This window comes from Ambystoma mexicanum, chromosome 3q (genome assembly GCF_040938575.1).
Source record: "Ambystoma mexicanum isolate Mex_15411 chromosome 3q, UKY_AmexF1_1, whole genome shotgun sequence".
Taxonomy (NCBI): Eukaryota; Metazoa; Chordata; class Amphibia; order Caudata; family Ambystomatidae; genus Ambystoma; species Ambystoma mexicanum.
In genome coordinates, this window is record NC_090926.1 from 226,619,335 (window position 1) to 226,640,966 (window position 21,632).

General features: G+C 42.1%; 1 protein-coding gene across 3 annotated transcripts in view; it reads left to right on the top strand.

Moving 5' to 3' along the window:
* Nucleotides 1–21,632, top strand: part of ARHGEF25 (Rho guanine nucleotide exchange factor 25) — a 1,011,938-nt gene that overhangs the window by 715,312 nt on the left and 274,994 nt on the right. For all 3 annotated transcript variants that reach the window (XM_069653604.1, XM_069653606.1, XM_069653607.1), the window contains one exon: nt 4,162–4,487. In XM_069653604.1, coding sequence (XP_069509705.1) covers nt 4,162–4,487 — 326 coding nt within the window. The remainder of the gene's footprint in view (nt 1–4,161; nt 4,488–21,632) is intronic.

Genomic DNA, 21,632 nt, shown 5'->3' on the forward strand with positions numbered 1-21,632 from the left:
TGGAAGTGGAGAAAGACGAGAGAAAGAGCAGAAGCGGGAGGACATACAGGGAGGGCGAGGAGCCACAAGGGTAGTCGAGGAGGCAAAGCAGAGATTACGAGGAGGCTTGTGCAGTTGGATAGAGGAGGATCGATACAGTGTTGCCTTATCATGGATAGATTTGTGAACCAGGAGAAGAAATTGTAATCTGGCCCTGTTTTGCATCAGCCATCCAGCCTGGTGAAGGTACGAGGAAGTAGGTGTGAAGCGAGGAAGTTCAAAGAGAGTCCTGGTAGCGAAGTTAATGATCTTGTCGAGACGACAGAAAGCATAGTTGGGTAGACCAAAAAAAGATGCTGGCACAGTTGTCTAGAGTAGAGGAGACGAGTGATTATCAGATTCTTGGTAGTGTTGAAAGGAAGGAGTTCCCTGATTTTCCTAATATTTTGGAGGTTGAGACGAGCTGGTGTTCCAGTTTTGGAGATTAAAGTAGAGAAGGTGTGAGAAGGGTCATAGATGACAGCAAGGTTTCTAGCTGAAGAAGAGCAGGGGAGAGAGATAAGGATGGGTTTTGAATAAGGATGTGAATGGGATCCATATATGACACATGTCTGAGCTGGATTTCACTGTTTATGAAAAAAGATGACACAGCATAGGACTTTAATAGATGGTGAAATTGGCTTGAGCAGTTTTTGCCCTAGAAATGACTTGACATTTCTGAAGGGACTAACTGCAGAAGCATACATTAGAGGCCCGATACAACCGAGCCCTTTTTTACACATCAAAAAGCAGATTAGCCCGAGCAGGTAGTTTTGATCTTTGTTACTGAATTATATATTGAGAATTTCTCTAAAGATGTCTGTGCATGGTCACACTGAGCCTAATCCCCTGCCAGCCGCCCCGCCCTTGTACAGTTCTCTGGAAGCAAGGCAGCGTACAATAGTGATGCAGTGAAAGTTGTCACACTAATTTTAAATTTCAGGAAACCTCGTGGTTTCTATTTCCTCCCTTGCACTTCCAGGGGGATTTCGAAAGAGTACAATAGCAGTGTACCATCTTGGAATGATAAACTATCAGAAAATAATGCACATAATTATTCCAGGGGTTTGATCATGTGCGTTGCTCAGTAAGACACGTGTTACATTCTTTTTAGGGCTGGCATATATACTGGAAGTCATCATTAACAAATACATGTTAACATTTGAAAAATAGCCTCTTGTCAATGGTGGCATAATAACATATTTTCCTCTTTTTTGATAGCGTCTTTCCCAGAAAAACTCTGGCCCCTTTCAAGATGTTGTTGTTTTTTGCTCTGGCTATGCTGCTACCACAATGGCTGGGCTGGCTCCAGCAAACATGCACTTGACAAAGCGGCTCTCTCCCACGGAGATGGACACCTTGGGCCAGATTACAGAAACTTTGCACCTGTGCAAAGTGTGCACAGTGTTAGCACTTGGGCAGTGTTTGCCCTATTTTTAAAAACACTGGGAAACATTGAAAAACCATTGCGCCTCAGGAAGTGCAGTTTGGCTTATTAAAAGCACCAGGGTAAATATTGCCCTAGTGCTAAAAAGATGCATTTTCACTACATTTTTGCACCAGGGCAAAGTTTGCCCTAGTGCTAATACGGAATGGTATTAGCACTAGGGCAATTTTTGCCCTGGTGCTTTTAATATGCCAAACTGCAGTTTTCGAGGTGCAATCGTTTTTTAATGTTTCCCAAAGTTTTTAAAAATAGGGCAAACTTTGCCCTAGTGCTAATACCGTGCAAACTTTGCACTTGCACTGGTGCATAGTTTCTGTAATCTGGCACCTGACACACACCTCTTTGCAGAATGGCGCAATCCCATTGATGACCACTTTGCCAATCAGAACCACAGAGAGCTAGATTGGCATATATTCGTGAACAAAACTTGGTAAACACATTGACAGGGACGGTTTCTAAATCAACCATAACTCCACTAGTGCCACCCTAAACCAGTCAGAAGACTGCCCCCAGCATGCATTGCTCATGACGTCGCTCCGCACGGTGTTTCCTCTGGAAATCAGGACTTGGTGTGAATGTTATCTGGCCCTCACGTGCAATGTAACAGCCCATACGCATTTAGTTTGGTCTTGGCACTCCTATGAAATGTAAACAAGACACAAGCATTTTATTTTTAAACTAGGCATTTTATGTTTTTGAAGACTGGCATACAGTTTGGTTACATGCATGCCCTTTCCATTGGCATGTCTGGTGTCATAAACAGTGCATGAAGGTGGTGGTGTTAGGGCTGTTTTAGAATCCATACCATAGCAATTTTGGGGTTTTGTTGTCTTGGGCTGCAACCATAGTGTGTTACTTTAGCAAAGTTTGTTCAATTAATTGCTATCGTTTTTTTCTTTAGAAAATATAACAATTACATCACTTAAACCCAAGTTATTTAACTGAATTTTAATTATTTGTTTAATGGTTTGCAATATCGTACCAAAGCTACCTACATGCAGCCATGCCCGGTGGGCACTTTTGTCCAGCCCTGGACTCCTCACTGAGTCCTTGGTCCAGGAACCCCCAAACCACCCGTGAACATGCACATTGCCTACTTTGACAGGGTTTCCACAGTGACAGGGCTGGGTCACAGGCCATGTCCTAGGAACCCCATATCCACTCAGCAGCCCCCATATGCAGATAATACCCCCCCCCCATATATGGGACTTCACGAACATTGGCCAACACAAATCAACGTGGAACGAGTATGAGGTTTAGAAATGTTTCATGCAGTTCCATTAATAGAGGGCAGAGTTTCAGGAGAAACCTCCATTTACGAAACCCTATAACTTTCACCTCCTGCACAGAAACCCATGAAAACATTCCAAAATATTTCACGTGGGATGTATATGTATTCTGGAAAGTTTCAAGTAATTCTGTCCATGAGACCAGAGTTTTCGTCATCCCATTATTGTCTTTTTGAATTATTCAATGTCACTCAAAGTTTGTCTGGGATTGCACACATTTCCGTAACCCTGTCCTCTCCAGTCCACAGGCCCACATCCAGATCTGCAAACACTGCACCACATCCTGCCTTTCCCCCCCTGTGAGACATGGTTATTTCACTGCTCTGGGGCACACCATTCCCTTGCCCTCCCCAGGTTCTGGAAAAGCCCTATGGCAGGGGCCTGCAACCTTTGGCTCTCCGGATGTTTTGGACTGCAACTCCCGTCACCCCATAACAGTATAGTTAACGTGCAGGGATCATGATAATCAGAGTCCAAAATACCAGGAGGGCCAACGTTTGCAGACACCTGCCTTATGGAGGTGCTATATGGCATTTTCAGATGTCTTTTGACTTTGACTCAGGCAGTGCTAAACCACTCAATCCACTGATTAGTCCACTGGGATTAGTCTGCAGCTACGGCCAGTGGGCTGTTTACCCAGGGCAGGGCGTTTAGCTCTGCCCGGAGAAGCCCACGCCACCACTAGTGAGCACTGTCCATGCCACGCGGCCACTTTGTCCAGAACAGCACCTTTGGCCGTAACCTGCCACCAAAAGTGAGCACTGGACATAGGTTCTGGAAGTTGCCAGGGCTATCCCCCAGCACCCTCTGAAGTGGGCACTAGCCAATGCATGTGACCATGGCCAGGGATGACTTTGGCTGGGGCATGGCCTTCAGTTACACTCCAGACTCACCCAAGTAACCCATAGTGGCCACTGCCCATGGACGGCAGGCATGGCCACAGGCCCACGTAACCCCGGAAGAAACCTCCAGGCATGGGCTGCGCCCATCTATCTATTGCACCACCGACTGCCCACCAGAAACAACCTCCGCCCACACCTGGAGTCTGCAGCGTCTACTTTGGGGTATTTTGAGGATTCACCTGTCTCTGTCAACATCAGATTTATAAGTAATGAATATATTTATTTCTCGAAAACCCAAGTTTGAAAACAAATGATTTCAGGGATGCCTCATTTTTGAACCCCAGAATGCTTCACTCATTCCCAACACTTGGTTATGTTTTCAGAAGGTTTTTGGGCAATATTCATCTTTCTTCAGGATGTCATATAGATATTGGGTATATGCTGGGATCAGAGAAATTCCCTCCCTTTTGAGGAGTCTGATCCACCTGTGCTCGGCTTGGGGAGGGAAGAGCTTGGGGGCCTCCTATGCACCGTTCAGTAACCCGCGCTGCTTCTTCCTCCGCAGAGTCCTACTCAATCGCTGGCAGTGATGGCAGCATCTCCACTTCCGTGGCATCCATTCAACCACAGCCCTCCACCAGCTCTGCCCCAAGCTCTCCCGGGTCACGGCGTTCAGTCAGCACCCTAAAGAAGTGGTTCACCAACCCTGTGCGCAAACTGAGCGGGGGCAACAAAGTGGAACGACAGGTCAAGAAGTTGGAAGGTCGTTCCAAGAGAGGGGCGGAAGGCCGGAGGCGGAGTGCTGATGATGGGGGCCATCGAAGCTTTGACCTGGGTGTGCTGCGAAAACCTGACGAGACCTTGACTGCCTGGCAGGACCCCAAAGGAGTGGTGAGTCAAAGATGTTCATTGCTGTTATATACCTGTCGACTCCCACTCCATTTCCTTCCCAGCAGCCACATAGTTTGGGGAATGTATGGGCTAATCCAGAGATTTCTGAGCAGAGAGGGGCTTCAGAATGGACGCCAGCAGGTGGGTTTAAGCCAATCCCATTTTTGCTATCTGCCTGCCGTGGCAGCTTTCAGTTCGCCCATAGTACATTTACCAGATGAGTCGATGTCACCGGTAGGCAGTCCTTTTCTAATCCCGGGCTTAACTATCACTTTAGTTTATTCCATTTTACTCATTTGATGTGACCCAAGACTTCACCTCCCAGAGTGCAATTCTTGGAAAAATTAAAGTTGAGAATTGGGTTATGGTACTCTTGGGGACATGGAGTTATCTAGTAAACCTACCCATAGACCTTTTACTCTTTGGCAGCCTGAGTTCTAATCAGGCCAAGAAGGTCAGGCGAGTATTTGTATTTTTGTGTATTTCTATTTATTATAGTAACAGAAATGCTACATCTAGGAATAAGAGGCTCAGATAACCCCCTTAACAAGGTCCTTTCCCAAGGCATAGGTGTTCAACGACTGGTTCATGATTCAGTGGTGCAGGGTAACAATACTGGGATCTTTCGGTGGGGTCAGAAGAGTACAGTCCCTGAGCATTATTTAGAGGGGGAAAGATAATTACATGCTCACATTATTGAGAGTGCCTACGTCCTGCCAGAGAGGTTCAGGTGTCCTGACCCCAGGGGAGTGCATGTGGAGAGTTCTCCTGGGGAAGGAGAGGGGGTTTCAGTGCGGATTTGAATGCCGGGATGGTGGAAGCATTCTGGAAGCATTCTGGGTTTCTGGAGGAAGTGAGTTCCATTGAAAGGGGAAAGAAGGACAAAAGAACGAAAAAAAAGAGGCAGAACACGGGAGATGGGGAACTGGTAGATTGTGCGCGGCACAAGGGTGAAGAGTGTGGGAGGGGGTGTAGTGAGAGAGTATTGACTAAGTAAGAAGAGTCATATCAGGGACCGATTTGAGGACAAGCAGTAGGAATCTGAAAAGTGACTGGCGGAGCATAGATCACCATCTAGCCCGGAGTCTAGGAGTGAAGATGGAAGAGGAGGTTGAAGAGAGCGTGGTTAATGAAAATAGATTGGGGATTTGGTTTAACTCTATAGAAAGAAGGGGTAGGTATTTCTTGTAATCTTTTTTTGTATTTTTATTCATATGATATACTTATTATATAAAGAAAGGTGAATGGTTTAATTATATCACAATAAATAAAAAAATAAAAAAGAGGGGAAAGGTGAGGGTGTTTGCAGGGAATACCCCCTCACATTTTATAGTAACAAAAAAGGTAAACACATATTTGGCCAAATGTAATTCAGCCATTTAAAGTCGAAGAATCCCCCCCAATAGAGCCACTTTTAGAGGGGAGAATGAATAGAGAGGGAAGACCCAAAAGAAGGCCAGAACAGTAATTGAGACAATTGAGCAAAAAGGTGGATATTAGCGTTTTGTGGGAAGGGAATGTTGAATTATAGCAGATCGTTCCAATACTCAGCAGGTTAAGGCAAGCAGCCTTAGCAGTAGCGGCCATAGCAGTAGAGTACAGGGTTTAAGATTGCTGTCTAAAAGCACCCAAAGGTGGAGAACTATGGGAGATGGAATGGGAAGGATAGGGAAGATGGGAGGATCATTAGAAGTGTTGAGGTAGATTATTTTGGAATGGAGCATAATATAATAACTTTTTTTTCTTTCATAGTGCGTTTGGTTATTCAACAAGCCTTAAGCATGTGTAAAAATTAGCATACAAATAATACAACTTTACAATACTTAGTTTTATGAGCGAAAGTTAAAATCCTAGTGAAACAATGGTTGCAAATGTCATTAAAAACATGTGTACTCAATTGGATCCCTAAAAATATTGAAAATCCACATAAAATATAAAATGATTTCCTCAATCTGTTCGAAATGGATGACAAGATTACTATAACCTTTCAAATAAAACTTCATTAAGGCCGGGCAACCAGTAAGAATATGGCGAGTAGTTTCTTCTTTCTCGCCACGGAGGTGGCATGGACGAGTCTCTATTGGTATTTTCTGCCAAGCACCAGTTAGCTCACCTGTTTGTAAAAGATTTAAATGCAATTGGATAATAAAGCGCAACAGAACAGAATTTGGTCAGATAGGATCGAGGGGTATCAGACACAAAACTTTGAGTTGAATATTCTTTATATCGCCTCAAATTGGATAGCTTATCAATATTACAGGTTTTCTCCCACCACTTAGACCTGGTCTTCACAATTCTCTCAATATTAGGATTTTCCAAACCATTTAAAGGAGATATTTACTGAAACCAAATGGTTAAAGAAAAAACTGTTGTAACTCAGAGACAATTGACTATTGATTCTATTCCATTAAAGGTCTACCCAATCAAATTCTGCAACTAATCTGAGTTAAAAGTACTTGTAGTCATTTTTAAATAAAGCAGGGTTTGTTGAGTTGACCATAAAGCAAGTAAAGAGGTCACACCACACTCTAGCCTTAGTGCCCCCACGGGTGTAGAAGAGGGAAGATTAAGAAAAGATCACAAGATCCTTCCCTCGATCCTACCTGGCCAAGCACATGGGTAAGATATAATACTGAGAGTCCATAGAGCAAACTCGGGACAATACTAACACAGTAGATCTCCAATGAGGCCTCTCTACTATGTCCTCCCTTTTTCGCTACGTATTGTTCCACCATATTCCATTTTCTCCAAATGTTGAGAATTGTCAAAGATCCATAATATTTTATGGTGAGGTTCAATTTGATGGGCAAACCCAAATTGTAATATTCTTCCACTACAGTAAGGGTGGAATTATTTAGTCTCCAAACAAAAGACATTTTCTTTTGGAATAGTGCCACCAAGGCACATCATTTTAGTTTTAGCTGAGTTGATGTTCATAAAGTTTTTAGTCACATAGGCTGAGAGGGCATCCAAAGATCGTTGTACACCGATAGGTGACTGATCAAACAGAATAGTGTTGTCAGCATAAGTAAGGCAAGAAATCGGATTTCCATTAATTTTAGGGGAATAGTATGCCGCATTAATTGTGTCGACCAGATCAGAAGTAAATACATCTTATAGCATGGGTGCCAAAACGCATCCTTGCTTTAAGCCACGAACAATCGTGCCGGATAACTCATCTTCTTCACTTAGTCATATGGTAACTGAGTTATTGACATAAAGTAATTTAATGTAATAGAATAGATGAGGCTCTATCCACTAAGCTTCTAATGTATTCCATAATAAGGGCTGTGATACCAGATCAAAAGCTTTCCTGTAGTCGATCAAACAGCAAAATAAATTATTGCAGGTGACTGTTCTAACTTCTGCCATCAAAAATTGGATAACAGAAATATTGTTAATTGTACTATATGACATCCTGAAACCCGTTTGAAACAGCCTCAGTAAACCCTTGTCGTTAGCCCTGATTGTAAGCTTACCCAGCAAAATAGTGGCAAAGACCTTTGGCTATAATCAACCATAGCCAATAGCTGGTAATTAGTGGGTTCCAGACGATCACCCTTTTTAAAAACAGGAATTAACATGGATTTTTGCTAGCTGATTGGTATAACACTGGAAGACTCAATGAGCCTCATTACGAGGTGGGTGCAAAGGGATACCGGGCACCGTTAAGGACATTGGTGCCGGTAATCCCTTTGCACCCTATTCCGAGGTCCCTTAGCGGGTCCCTTCCTTAACGCCTGGTTTTACCAGGCGTTATGGACGGGGCTCGGACAAGGGACTTCAGAGCTAATAACGGTACCGCAATTTGCGGTACCGTTATTAGCACCTTCCCCCTTCCCATTGAGCCAGAGCACTATGGGGGCTGAAATGGGAATGGGGAATGGCTTTTTCAATGGGGATTTACCGGTCATTCAAAGGTCGGAATAGACTGGTGAGTCATCATTGAACGAGGGCGGACTCAGTACCGGTATTGGAGGTAGTCATGGTGCTAATAGCGCCATGACTACCTCCAACCTCGGAATGAGACCCAATAACTTTGAGGATGTTAAATAAAACGCCAGCCCAAAACTGGGAATTGGCTTTAAAAAACATGTTAGGGATGCCATCAGGCCCAGGTGCACTTGAGGGTTTCAAATTATTCAAAATAATATTTTTATCCTCTCATAATCAATTGGAGTAAGGCAATGACTCTTAAGTGGCATATATTTAACACCGTTGTCACTATATCATAATATAATTCAGTGATATGAGAACACTAAATTAAAGCAGGAATTGAGTTTAATTCTCCAACATTAATCCCTTTTATCCGCATTGAAGTGTGCCCAGAATTTATGCTTATCATTGGTTTTGAATAAGCCGTGTAACAATGACCGATTAACACTTCTCAAAGAGCATTTATGAGATTGCAACCAATTCTTATACTGAGTAGCTAAATTGATTAGATGTAATTCCTTCTCATGAGTGTTTACATGCATTCAACGTCTAATGGTCGCCTTGCCTTATGGTACTCTAATTCCCGTTGATGAATCAGGATTTATTTATTCATTTATTTATTGTATTTGTCGAGAGCGCCCAAACCCGTGAGTATCACTGTGGTGATGTCAAAAGGAGAGGAAAAGGAGCTGGTGGAGTTACCCAGAGGTTTATTGTTGTCAAGCTGGGTGCAGTGACTGACTTTTTCAATCAAAGCCTCGATGCTCCACCTTCTCTGGGTCATCCAAAGGTCGAATTCTTCTTGATTAACATGGGTAAAGTTATTGATCTCATTTATCTTGGCACCAGTCCAAATTATCCTGTTTCCCTGAGAGTTGATCTTAACGTTAATATTTTGAAATAAGGGGAGTTGAGTCTCGGGTACATTCACTTTCCTAATAAGCAAATAATGGTCACTGACTGTGTTGGGCTGAATCCTCACTGGATTACAGTGATTAAACATCAATGAGTCAGTGATAACATAATCAATATGAGAGCGTGAATTTCCATTAGATGAATTGAAGGTACAAATCGTAGGTGAGACGAAATCAAAGGGTAAACATTGCAATGCATGCAAAGCTAAAAACTGTCGTCAATGACGGTCAGTACCGCCAGGTGATATGTTTGAGATGTAAATTCCTAGCATTTAAACCGCCAGCAATCAGGATACCACTAGATGGATGTTTTCCATACCAATAAAAAAGAATTTCATTAATAATCCTGTGGGTTTGCTTAATGTGGAGCCCCATAGGGGGGGTCATATACATTATGATGAGAATTTGAAATAAGTCATTATCACATGGACTAAAAGTGGCAAACAGAACATAAGGTGAATTCATGTGTTCAGCAAAAGGTTTAAGTCTAAATCTAAACTTAGAGCCGATCGCTAAACTGCCATGCAATATAGAGTAACCATCAATCTTCCTACAACAACAAAAAAGGTCTGTGGCCAATATGGTTGCATAGCTGTAAGGGTGTTTAGCCCCTTGTATTCCAAGATAACCAATTCATTGGTTGAGTCTTGGAAATGTGCCAATTGGAGCCTTTAAATACTCTTTCAGGGATCCAAAATGCTCTTTCCCTAGAATTAAATTCGAGGAGTTGTAATGCCCGCAAGATGGCACATTCAGAAGTGTCAACCACCGGTACCATGAAGGCTTTTTTCTTTGAGGCAAGATCATCGAAGAAATGTACAGTTTTCTTAGATTTAGGACAGATGGTTAATGTGAGGTCTATTTCCTTGAGGGCAGGAATGTTAGATTTCAATAAAGCCACCAAGATAGGGGAACTGAATTCTATAAGGGTCCAATTTGAAGTGCTTCCTAATTTGGGTAGCACAATTTGTAATATGTCTCTTGAAGAAATGACACTTAGCTGGTGCGAGGTGCTAAATAGATGTAAAAGACAGTTTCAGTTTAAAAGGGGGCTGTAACTGGAAGGATCACATTCTTCCAAGAAAAAAACACTTTCTCAAAGCACAAAGATCTTCTTCCATCACATTTGTTTTGCCCACCTGTTGGGCCAGGATATTCGGTTCCATAGTACAACTAAGAGTGGGTTGAGACTTCATAGGGCGATTAGCCAAAGAAGGCAATGATTGAATTGATGGATCAGCTTTTTCAATTGGAAACTCGTCATAGATGGATGAAGTTTGTGTGGCTGAATTTCTGGATGTAAAAGGTGATTCTATCAACTTTGCCTAATTAAATGGAGCAGATTTACATGCTGATGCTGAAGGCCGCAACATTTGTGTCATAGGACCTCATACTCTGGTCTGCCCTTTACAAGGACACTTTCATCCCATTGGTGTGCTGGAAGATTTAGCCAGTGACTTAGATTCATTCTGGTTTAAGTTGGCCTTTCGTCTCTGAGGTTCTGAGTTGTGAGAAAGCTCTATGGTTTCAAAAAGCAAGTTTTCTATGTTGTTCTCAGAATCAATAAGGGAGATAAATATCTCCTCATAGTTGGGATGAGAAGAAGGGATAAGTTGTGTCGCAATTTCCCCACTAGTAGAAAGCTTTTTAGAATCTGCCTTCAGACAATTTGGAGGCTGGTTAGAGTTGCTGCGCAGCAATTTCAAGTTATCATTCTTGTCTTGCAAAGTTAAACGTGCCACTTCAGGCTCAGTAGAAATAGTGCAGAGTGCTGCATTATTGATGGAATTAGACAAAACGAGAGCCACAATTTTTGCCAAATTCATTTTAAATTCAGCTTGCTCTTTGGCAATGGTTGAGGTCAGAGCCATGAGAGTGTCGACTTTAGACACAATTGAATTTCCAATGTTGACAGGCATGTAAAAGCTTGCACTTTCCACTAAGCCCAGCTGGGTGGTAGGGGACGGGCAGCAGTCACTATGCTTATCGGAGTACTCTGAGGAATCGCTAGAGGATGCTACGGCTTCCAAGTTGAGTGTAATAGACAAGTTGGTGGCAATAATATTTTCATTGCCATTGCACTGAGGTACAATGTTCTCACCTCCAAGTGAAGCACCTTGCAATCCTATACAAGTATTAAGAAGTGAATGGTTATTATCTATAGTAGGCAATATTTCTAAAACAGCTTCATGGAGATTGAAATTGGAGTTTGTTGAAATGGATTGAAAGTTCGATGTAGAGGGAATTTGAATGGAATCAAAGAAACCAATTATGTCAGCCTGGGTGATAAAAGACACTTCAAGTCTAGCCTTCTTAGGATTGGCCTCAGGATTGACATTATTAGAAAGTGAATCCGGGTTATTAAGTCTTTTCCCATGAAGGGCTGTAGCACTACAGAGGCCTTACTTGCGTGTAGTTATTCGCCTCATGAAAGGGGAATAAAAGGTGGAATTTAAGTAGTCTTCAAACAAGTGCCTCCTGAGGGACTCACTTTAAGTTCCAAATTACCAGGTGCTGAAGACTCAAACCACACAACTGTCATTCCAAAACACTCAGTAATTCATGGGGTGCCGATACACTGGTCAAAGAGCCAGGGAAAAAGGTGGGTGGGGGATTACAACCACAGGAACAGCCGGTCCTAGAAAGCAAACTCAGCAGGCCTGGGAAACCTCACCCGCTTCCCGCAGAGCGCCTTAATGATGCCTCAGTCACAAGAAAGGATTGACCCAAGAGAGGAAGTTATTGGGGTCTCACTGTATAATTGGCATCTGTCTTGTCATCAATCATCAAGCACCAAACGTCTAACATACAATGTCTCACACCGTGCTGCACTCCGTGCAGGTGCAGTGTAGATAAAGGTGCAGCTCCTCCTTCTGGTCACAGGCTGTCAAAATCCAACACTTCAATATTGCTCTGTGCTCCAGAATAACCTGAAGTCAACGCTTACACCGAATACACAATGCCTCACACCACGCCGTGCTCCGCACAGGTGCAGTGTACATAAAGGTGCAGCTACTCCTTCTGAACACAGACAGAGTAGACAGACTCAAAATCCAACGCTTCAATATTGTTCCGTGCTTCAGAATAACTTGCTGTTACTGCTTGAACCTAACACACAATGGTTCACACCACTGATGATTTTGGAATTGAGCATAAGATAACAAAGTACCATACAGTAGTGACTAGTCTAGAGACAGATGGAGATGCGAAGGGAGAGGTCGGGGTGAAGGTTGGATAGGAGAAGAAGATCTATGTATAAACTGAACACAGATGGTAGGAGAAGCCAAAGGAAGAGATGAACTTGCCCTTGCAGGCTCTATAGAGAGTTCAGATTAATGGACTCCGTTGGGAACCTTGTGATACACCCATTGGGCAGAGGGTACAGTCAGGGATGTGTGATTCCAGGAGATGGAACATGATTAGAGTGTGGCATATAGCCTTAGTGTCTCTAAATACCTGATGAAAGGACCGGACCAGGATCAGGACTGATACCGTAATTACCAGTCGGACTGCATCCTGTTGACTTTTTGACATTTATTATGAGTGCTTGTGTGTCATTCCACATGGGAACATGAGTGGGAATCGGGCTGCGCCCCATGCCTGCTCCCTAATCATAAATCAGAAAAGGAGTTGCATTGAAAACAGTGGTCACTGACCTGCTTGTGTCTCTCATCCAGCTCTGCTTTATGCGACCAAGATATGCAGCACATGTACCCTTTTTGCTTGCCTGGCTGCCGATGGATGAGCTGGCCACTGCTCCTTCCATCATAGCATGCCAGACATCTTTGCAGAGGTTCTTCAGGACAGTGTACACGAAAGACAACATGGACCTAGGCAGAACTAGCATATGCCACCTGCAAGGATAACCCTCCAATCTCAGGAAGTGAACATGACAGGGCAGAAGGAGTGCTCTAAGAAAGCTGGGATCCTCATGGGTATGGCCCAGTGATTTCAATGGGATGAGGAATTAAGGGGGCTCTAACAAGGGGGTGGGGCCAAGGTATGATCAGTGGAGGGCTGGAAATTGCTTCTAAGAGCCAACAATGGGAGCCAGGCAGGAGAGGCAGGAGCATTTCTATCATTTGTTTTGCTGTGTCTGCAAATCCTTTTATTTCTTAATCCCAAATGTAATGATATGGTATTATACGATATGGCATTTATAAAGCGCCTATACACAAGTGTTTTAAGGTGCAACGAGGCAAAGGAGAGGAAACAGAGGGAAAACAGACAGCGATCCTACTAGTTTCATAAAACATGGTCATAAAAATGATCATAGTATATAAAACAAATACAAAACACCTAAAACAACACAAGTGAAACCAACATAACTGAGTCATAATAATGTAATTCTTTGGGGATCAACACGTGTAACTCATTCACACTTTGATTCCTAAACCTCAATGATTTCGGCTATTTCAAATTCTTATTGATACATTTCTAGATTCCTGACTTGCACAAGTTTCTGTCCCTTATATACAACAATGTAGGACATTTTTCAGGGGTGTGTATCTTGTGTTGATTCCTAAAATCTTCTTACGCTGGGAGGAGTACCCTGTTAATCAAAAGGACACTTTATTAATACTCAAAAATAGTAGTAATCTATTACTTCATACCACACTGTCACCCTCATCCCTAAACGTATGTGAAGTATGTTCATTATTACATACCTCTCTTGCTCAAGGAGTTCAAATTCTGGAGTCTCTTGGAAACCTCTACTAGTTTTTGATGCAGATTCTAAATTCTTGTCGGAATTCTTGCTTTCCTTCCTCTATTTTCTAATCTAGCGTACAACGATATTCACAGTTAGACTACCGTGTGCACACCATAATGTGTGCTTTGTGAAAATGTAATGTTGTAGGTCTTACTAGGTGACAAGACTTCTATGTTTCTTTCATTCTCATGTAGAAGTTCGTCTTATCTACAGGATAAAAGTGGGTCCCTGCAAACAAAGAATACCACCGCCCTTTATCAGCGGATACACATTTCGTTGTGCGACTGACATTAAACTCATGGTAATCAATACCAAAAATATTTGCCCAAGCTCACTTACTTGTGCCCCTGTAATGAATGTTAATCTCAATTTCAATTTCCAGGTTTCAACTACGTGTAGAACCCAATAGCACAAGCTCCTAATGTCTCAGTACTCCAAGCTCTTATCTTTACTCCAATCTGGAACAAATCCAAAATGTTTCAATCAAACAAAAGAGCATTGACTAGACTCTTAGCCATATTATCTAAAAGGCCCTCCTAATCCACTGTTCGTCCAGACTTATTTGGATATCCCTATTTATGCTGCATTTCATAGTAGCCTGCTGGCAGTTTAGAATCTAATTTAATCAGAAAATGCGGCAAAAAATTGCGGGGAAGATCACAGTCTGAACAAAGTAATGACGTCATCGCGTCAATGCGTGTATGTTAGGACCGGAAATTGATTGTGAGTGCGTGATGACATCACCACGCTCCCGCATGTGTGTGCGTGACAACAATGCCAGCATTAACATGGGAAATGTAATATTCCCTGAAGACACGCCATATGTTACTGTGGTATATCCTAGCACTAATAGAGGATAACATGGCTGGTCTCTCCTTGCAACTTACAGAGCACTACCCAGCTTACCTTATAGATCTTAAAAAGAGATTAATACTAATTCCTTATATAGTTGCATCCGTGTGTGGCACGTACAAATCAATATTGCCACAATAATCCCCACTGCATCAAAAGAGAAATAATATACATAGCAACATCTATTAATCCCTTAATCCCTAATGGGCTACTGTATAACGGGAAACCCACATTTTCACACATTGTAGTGACTATTTGCACAATACAATTATAATTGCCACTATTGGGAATCTTCCTCAATACAATATGGTATCACAACTTCACGACATTCGCCTCTGTTTCTTTGCTTCACCAATTAGAAACAAACAGGCAGCATGAAGCAACACACCATAAAATCAGAGTCATGGTTACAGGCCCTTAAAGCTTCCTACCATATTGTCATCAGACAATACCACATTTTTCACATCAGAAGTGGGGTCAAAATTGAAACCATCAAGCCTCCATCAGGTCTCAGACATATCCCTTTACACTTTTCATATCACAATCGAGTTCAACTCTTGGCATACACTCCAAGGTTCAACACCTTGCACTTTTGATCTTGCTTTCATTAAGTACAACTGTGGAAGTGCAAATGGAATTTCAAACAAGATGCAGTGGCATGACATTCAACGTCATAGTAATCCAATGTTCAGAAAGGTATAATGGCAGAATGTTATCCTTCTTCATATAAGAATGATTAAAAACTATACATTTGTTTCAGCATTACGCATTGTGCCACTCCACTCCCTCATTCAAACCGTGAATGTGGCTTTTTGATAAAAAAATACATTTTTGTTCCAAATGGAGTAACTTCTTATTAATCTCACTCTGCGATCCACCCTTGATTTGTTTCAAAATGCACCACTCAAATTCATTACATGTGTGTTTCATTTCCAAAAAAAGTTTGACCATGGGTGCTTGTTCAATTCCATTCCCAACACAACTCTTGTGTTCAATCATCCTTATGCTGCATTTCCTATTAGTTTTTCCAATATACATGTCTTGACAGGGACATTTTATTAGATAGATTACATTGTTAGTATTACAATGAGTGTGCTCTGTAATATTCCACATTTTTGCAAATCCCAAATCCATAGTCACTGTTTTTTTGGTCTGGATACACATTATGCAATTGCCACAGGGGTAGTGTCCTGCTACTGAGGGTAAACTCCATAAGTTGGTTTGTTGGAGTGGTCTCTTCTTAGCACTCACATCATTCCTAATGACTAGACTGTGCACAGTGGTACTTTTCTTGAATGCCACAATAGGCCTGCCAAATTCTTTAGTCATGATTCTGTTCCAATTCTTACTAATAATGCCCTTGATTTTGTACAACAGATTACTGAATGTATTCGCAAATACTAGAGGAGTTTCTTTCATATTTTTGTCTCTCTGTGTTTGTTGATCAAGGAGAGCTTTATGATTGTTATTAAAAGCTCTCTTAGCTGCTCTCTTGACCAAGGGGCCAGTATACCCTTGGTGCACCAGTTTGTCAATCAGATTGTTGGCTCTGTTTTCATAAGACTCATTTGTGCTACTATTCTTCTTTAGTCGTAGAAATTGACCAAACAGAAGGTTATTTTTCACATTTTGTGCATGATGGCTATTGAAATATATTAAGGCATTCCTATCTGTTTCTTTAGTATATGGTTTAACCAGCAACAAGCCATTTTGATGATATATGCTGATATCTAAGTAATTAATTTGTTTGTTACTTATGTTGCTAGTTGAGATATCTATTTTGTTGGTTCAACCAATGCACAAAATGTTGAGATTCTTCTTCATTGCCCTTCCAAATAAAATAAACGTCATCTATGTAACGTAGCCAACATCGTATGTTATCTTGAAACGGATTCAAATTGGTCTAAACAACTGTTTCTTCAAACATGTTGACCTACAAATTGGCATCATTTGGAGCCATTGCTGCCCCCATTGCCGTTCCCTCAATCTGTTTGTAGAATTGGCTCAGGAACTGAAGTTTTCAGTGAGGGCCATTTCAGTGCACCATTTTATAAATGAATTTGACACTGGGTGTTCATCTTCTCTATTTAGTAGGGATTTCTCCACTACCTCCAGTGTTGCTAATTGTGGTATGTTCGTATATAATGCTTGAATGTCTAAGCATAGTAAAACATTTTCACTGGGGTTGAATACATTACACTCTATCCTATTAATGGCCTCTGTGGTGTCCTTTACATAGCTTTTCATATTTGGAATAAATGGTCTTAGATATAAATCCACACATTTCGAGAGGGGTTCCAATAGGGAATTAACTCCTGAAACAATGGGTCTATCCGGGGGTTTCTCCAAATTTTTATGAATTTTAGGGAGAATGTAGAAGATTGGTATTCTACCGTTCTCTCTAATTAAGTATTCCCCCTCTTGTTTGCTAATCATGTGTTGTTCAACAGCTCTGTGGACCTTATCTTTGATAGCAATGAGCAAATCTTTGCTCGGATCCCCATCTATTTTCTGATAATGATTCTCATCAGACAGTAGGTTCTCACATTCTTCAATATAATCACTTCTGTTTAAAATGACTATGGCGCCACCTTTGTCCGCTTGGCGGAAGATGATCTTTTAATTAGCACCCAATTTTTTCAATATATTTTGTTCAGATTTACTGGGATTGTTGTGATGTGGTATTCCTCTAGATTCTAGTTTGGTAATCTCCTCCAATACCTTTCTTTCAAAGACTTTAGATTCTGCGTAATGTGAGCTGGAAGGAGCACAAAATACAGAAGGGTTCCTAAGGCCACTGACATTGTCACCTTTATCGAAGGTGTTATCCTTGAAAAACTCTTAGATGTACTTTCTGCAACCCTGAATTCAAAAAGGTTGTGAAATTTTGATAGGACAAATGTCAGGATTTGATTGTCGTGAAGAGTATGAATACCTCCGTCCACAAGTACCGCAGAGAGAGAATACAAGATTACTCCCTATGCAGTCATTGAGGCCACAGGTGGGTGATCCTCAAAGTCCTGAACCGCGGAACGGTGACAACCCCAAGACTGCTGAAAAGGAAAGCGTTAATTAGCACCAGATGAGCACAGTACAGAGAAGATCACTTGGAATGAGCATTAACAGCTTACCTAGCAAGGGAGATGATGTGGCTGTAACCCCAGGGGCTTAGGGTGTCCTTCCGTGGGAGGGGCACATCAGCAGGTTCCCCGATGACAGAGCGGCGAGGTGTAGTAGCCTAGGGTTTAAAACCCGGCCAACCCGCCTGTAGTGAAGTCTTGAAAAAAAACAGAACCAGTATCCTGGAATGTCCAAAGGCAGCAAAATCAGAAAACGCCAAGTCCAAGAAGGTAAATCCAAAGCAGTCCGAGTTAGCAATCCGAGGTCTGATGATCTGTCGAGGTAACAAGCAACAAAGTGGCAATACCAGAGCAAATCCATGGAAGAGTTCCGCTTATGATGGTTTCACTTGTGTTGTTTTAGGTGTTTTGTATTTGTTTTATGTACTTTGATCATTCTTATGATCATGTTTTACGAAATATGATGTTTTGTGATTAATAAAAATTGTTATAATTTGTGAATTGGGCACACATATATTCCATTCTTTGTTGAAATCCATTGATGTTATACTCTTTTTTAGACATATTATAGATAATTGAACTTCTTTTTGTATATGACAAATATACTCCCACAGAGTAAGACGTTTGTTTGATCCCTACCTGTGGCTCAAGTCGTGTTGAGAACAGTGAACGATCCTACAAGGCCAGATGACATTGAGATTGCACAAGTGCAGTGGAGGGAGGAAGGGGAAAAGTGCGGGGCAAGGGGAGGGGGCAGTGCAGTACATAGGATAGCAGTAAAATAAATAAAGACAATACATAAGAACTGAAAGTGCGGCCGGTTGGTGGCAAGTGCAAGTGCAAGGGTAAGTGCAGACATCAGGTGTCAAGTGCTAGTGGGGCTGTAGGGATACAGAAACAGTCCCCGCGCATGAAGGTTGCCAGGGGGCAGTGCAGGAGTGCAACTGGCGGGAGAGGAACTGGGCCTGAGAGCAGAGGGTAGCCAAGTAACGAATGCAGTTTCAGATTCAGCCAGGAGATCAGCAGAGGAGAGGAGGAGAGAAAGCATAAGCAAAGAGGAAGATCTTGAGGTGCTTCCAGAACCGGAGATGGTTCTCCTCAAGTTTCAGGGAGGCAGGGAGACTGTTCCAGAGGGAGGCCCCAGCATAAGAAAGAGATCTACCATCAACTCGCTGCTTGGAGAAGCGACTAAACCTGAGGGAGTTGGAGGCGGAGTGGCTCGATAATGGAGGGCCCAAAATCCCAGCCCTGCGCAGAACGGGTAGGCTGGGAAATCTTGGGCCCAAAAACAGAAGAGTCAGAGTAAATGCAAAGGCCTGTTTTTATTTAGCAATTGTAAAAATAGGGGACACAGTTAAGCATAAAAGTCTCAAAGCCCTCTAACTTCATAATGCCAAACAACGGTTTAAAACACACAAATAGGTAACTTCTGATATCACAACTTTATCTGGGTTAGTAAAACCTACTGGAAGGTGGGATTGGATTAGTTGTATCATATAAGTATATAATCTATAGGAGTCAGCATTCTGATTAGTTTTACTCTATCTGGTGACTGCATCTGGGACCACCTCTAAATTGATAATGGTGAATAGATGTCATCTCTACACTAGCTCATTGGTTAATGCATCTGTTGCAAAACAACATCATTTGAGAACAATGATTGGTTGGCATTGGCTTCACCAACCTTGATTCCTTGGCAGGTCATCAGCATATGAGCAACAATTTATGGCAGAGGGATCGACATCCTGGTGCCAACTTTCCCAATTACAATCCACCATCTACGATTTCCTAGGCCACAATGCAGGGCTTCTGCTTTGAAATAAGTGTTTTCTCATGGCTTCTATTCTGGGAATTTGGAGGGAGGGAAGGTCTTGTCTTGTCTATGTCTGGAGTTAATGAATTGCCCTTGTCATCCATCTTTTAAGTTACATGTGAGGAGACCACGTTTTGAATGATTATACTCGGCTTTTACCAGGATTTTAACCTATTTCACTATGGGCGCCATTACCCTCTCTGTTCACTGGAGACTTATTTGATCTGTTCTTCTCTCAGTATTAGTCTTAATTAATGAGCACCTGGTGCTTGAAGGTTGTCTGTTTCTTTATTTAATCTAAGAGAAATATGTCTTACACTTGGGAACTGTTTATCTCGTGCACTCCTCAAACCTCCCCTTTCCATGATAACCCGGATGAGATTGTGCAGGTACTATCCGATTTGTTCATCTCTCTTTTTGCTAATTCAGCAGGTTTGCTTTTCCTGCAGGTTCAATGCACCTTCAAGCTCTCCCATTCAGTTGGGCATCGTAGTGCCGTCCATTTTATCCAAAATGTGTGGTTTTCACTGTTGCATTTCTGCATTTAGCAAGCATTATGTGTGTTCTTATGCATCTTGTGTTACAGCAGGTATATTTGAGTATATGTTTTCTAGTGTCTATTGAGTGCAATGTAATTTCTTTGTGTATAACTGCAGGTTTACCTAATGTTCGTGTAGCTTTGTAATGAATGTATACCTGCTTCGTGTCTCTTGCATCTACGTGTGTCAGAAGTTGGATGATGTCAGTTGCTCCCATTATTCTTCAGCTACAGAATGTCCATGTATGCCAGATCTTATAGGCTCATCTCGTCCTTGATTGTTCTGGGGTTAGGCCAATAGGGTCATCTTAGTGAATGATGCCGAGTCCTCAACCACTTCTCTCGAAGGAACCTCTCCTTGGTAAGTTGTCTTGGGTGTCCATATCTTTGTCTCCCCCCCTCAAGTCGACTGAATGCCTTATGTGTTCCTCTACGGTCCAGGTCATATTGCAGCACTCCAGATCAGGTTTGCAGAACACCCATAGTCCCACATAATGACAGGGGTGTCAAGGATAACAAAATTGTGATCCGGGAGGGATGATAGGACTTTGTTTTAAGTCCAAATGAGGTAGATCTTCAGTTTCCGTGCATTTGTATATCTTTGTGTCCATGTTTATCACTATCTTCATCCCTATCGCCTTCTTGGCCATCTTCTTGCATTGATTTATGGCCATTTTCAAGATGCAGAAACCCACTAATATCAGTACCAGTTATGCCAGCAGTATCTTGAATGCTTTTTCTAGCCAGGAGGGGACCCAGCAGAGCAAGAATGTGAGCCAGTCATCACTCAGGATGTCTTCCAATTCTTCTATCATTTTTCTTTGCAAATCGGTTAGTAAAGTTATTGCATCTTTAAGGGCCCATTCCCCTCATTATTAGCAGGTATGCACGTGCAGCAAGTCGAGCCAATCTTTGTGCACACGTCACCCTCCATGGCTGTTATCAGGTCGACAACATACATGTTTTGAAGGTCATTAATCTTATGGCCCTTAATTTAAGAGTGGCATTAACGCCTTTCACTGTAGTGTTAATTGACTGCAACAATTCAAACCTTATGACCTGTAGCCACTTTGCATTTGCAGCAGTTTGCATTCGGGAAGAATGTTAGCAGAGAAAATTACTTATGTCTTGCTAAACAACTTGTGCTCATCTGGTATATCGTCATATGCCTCTACTGACTTCGATGAAAAATAGTCTCTCTTTTTTCATGTTCAAGAATAAGGGATTGTTTCCTCCTCAGGTGTGCTGGGAAACCTTGTGGCCTATAAATCACTTTGAGGCACTATTAGAGCTGGTCCGTT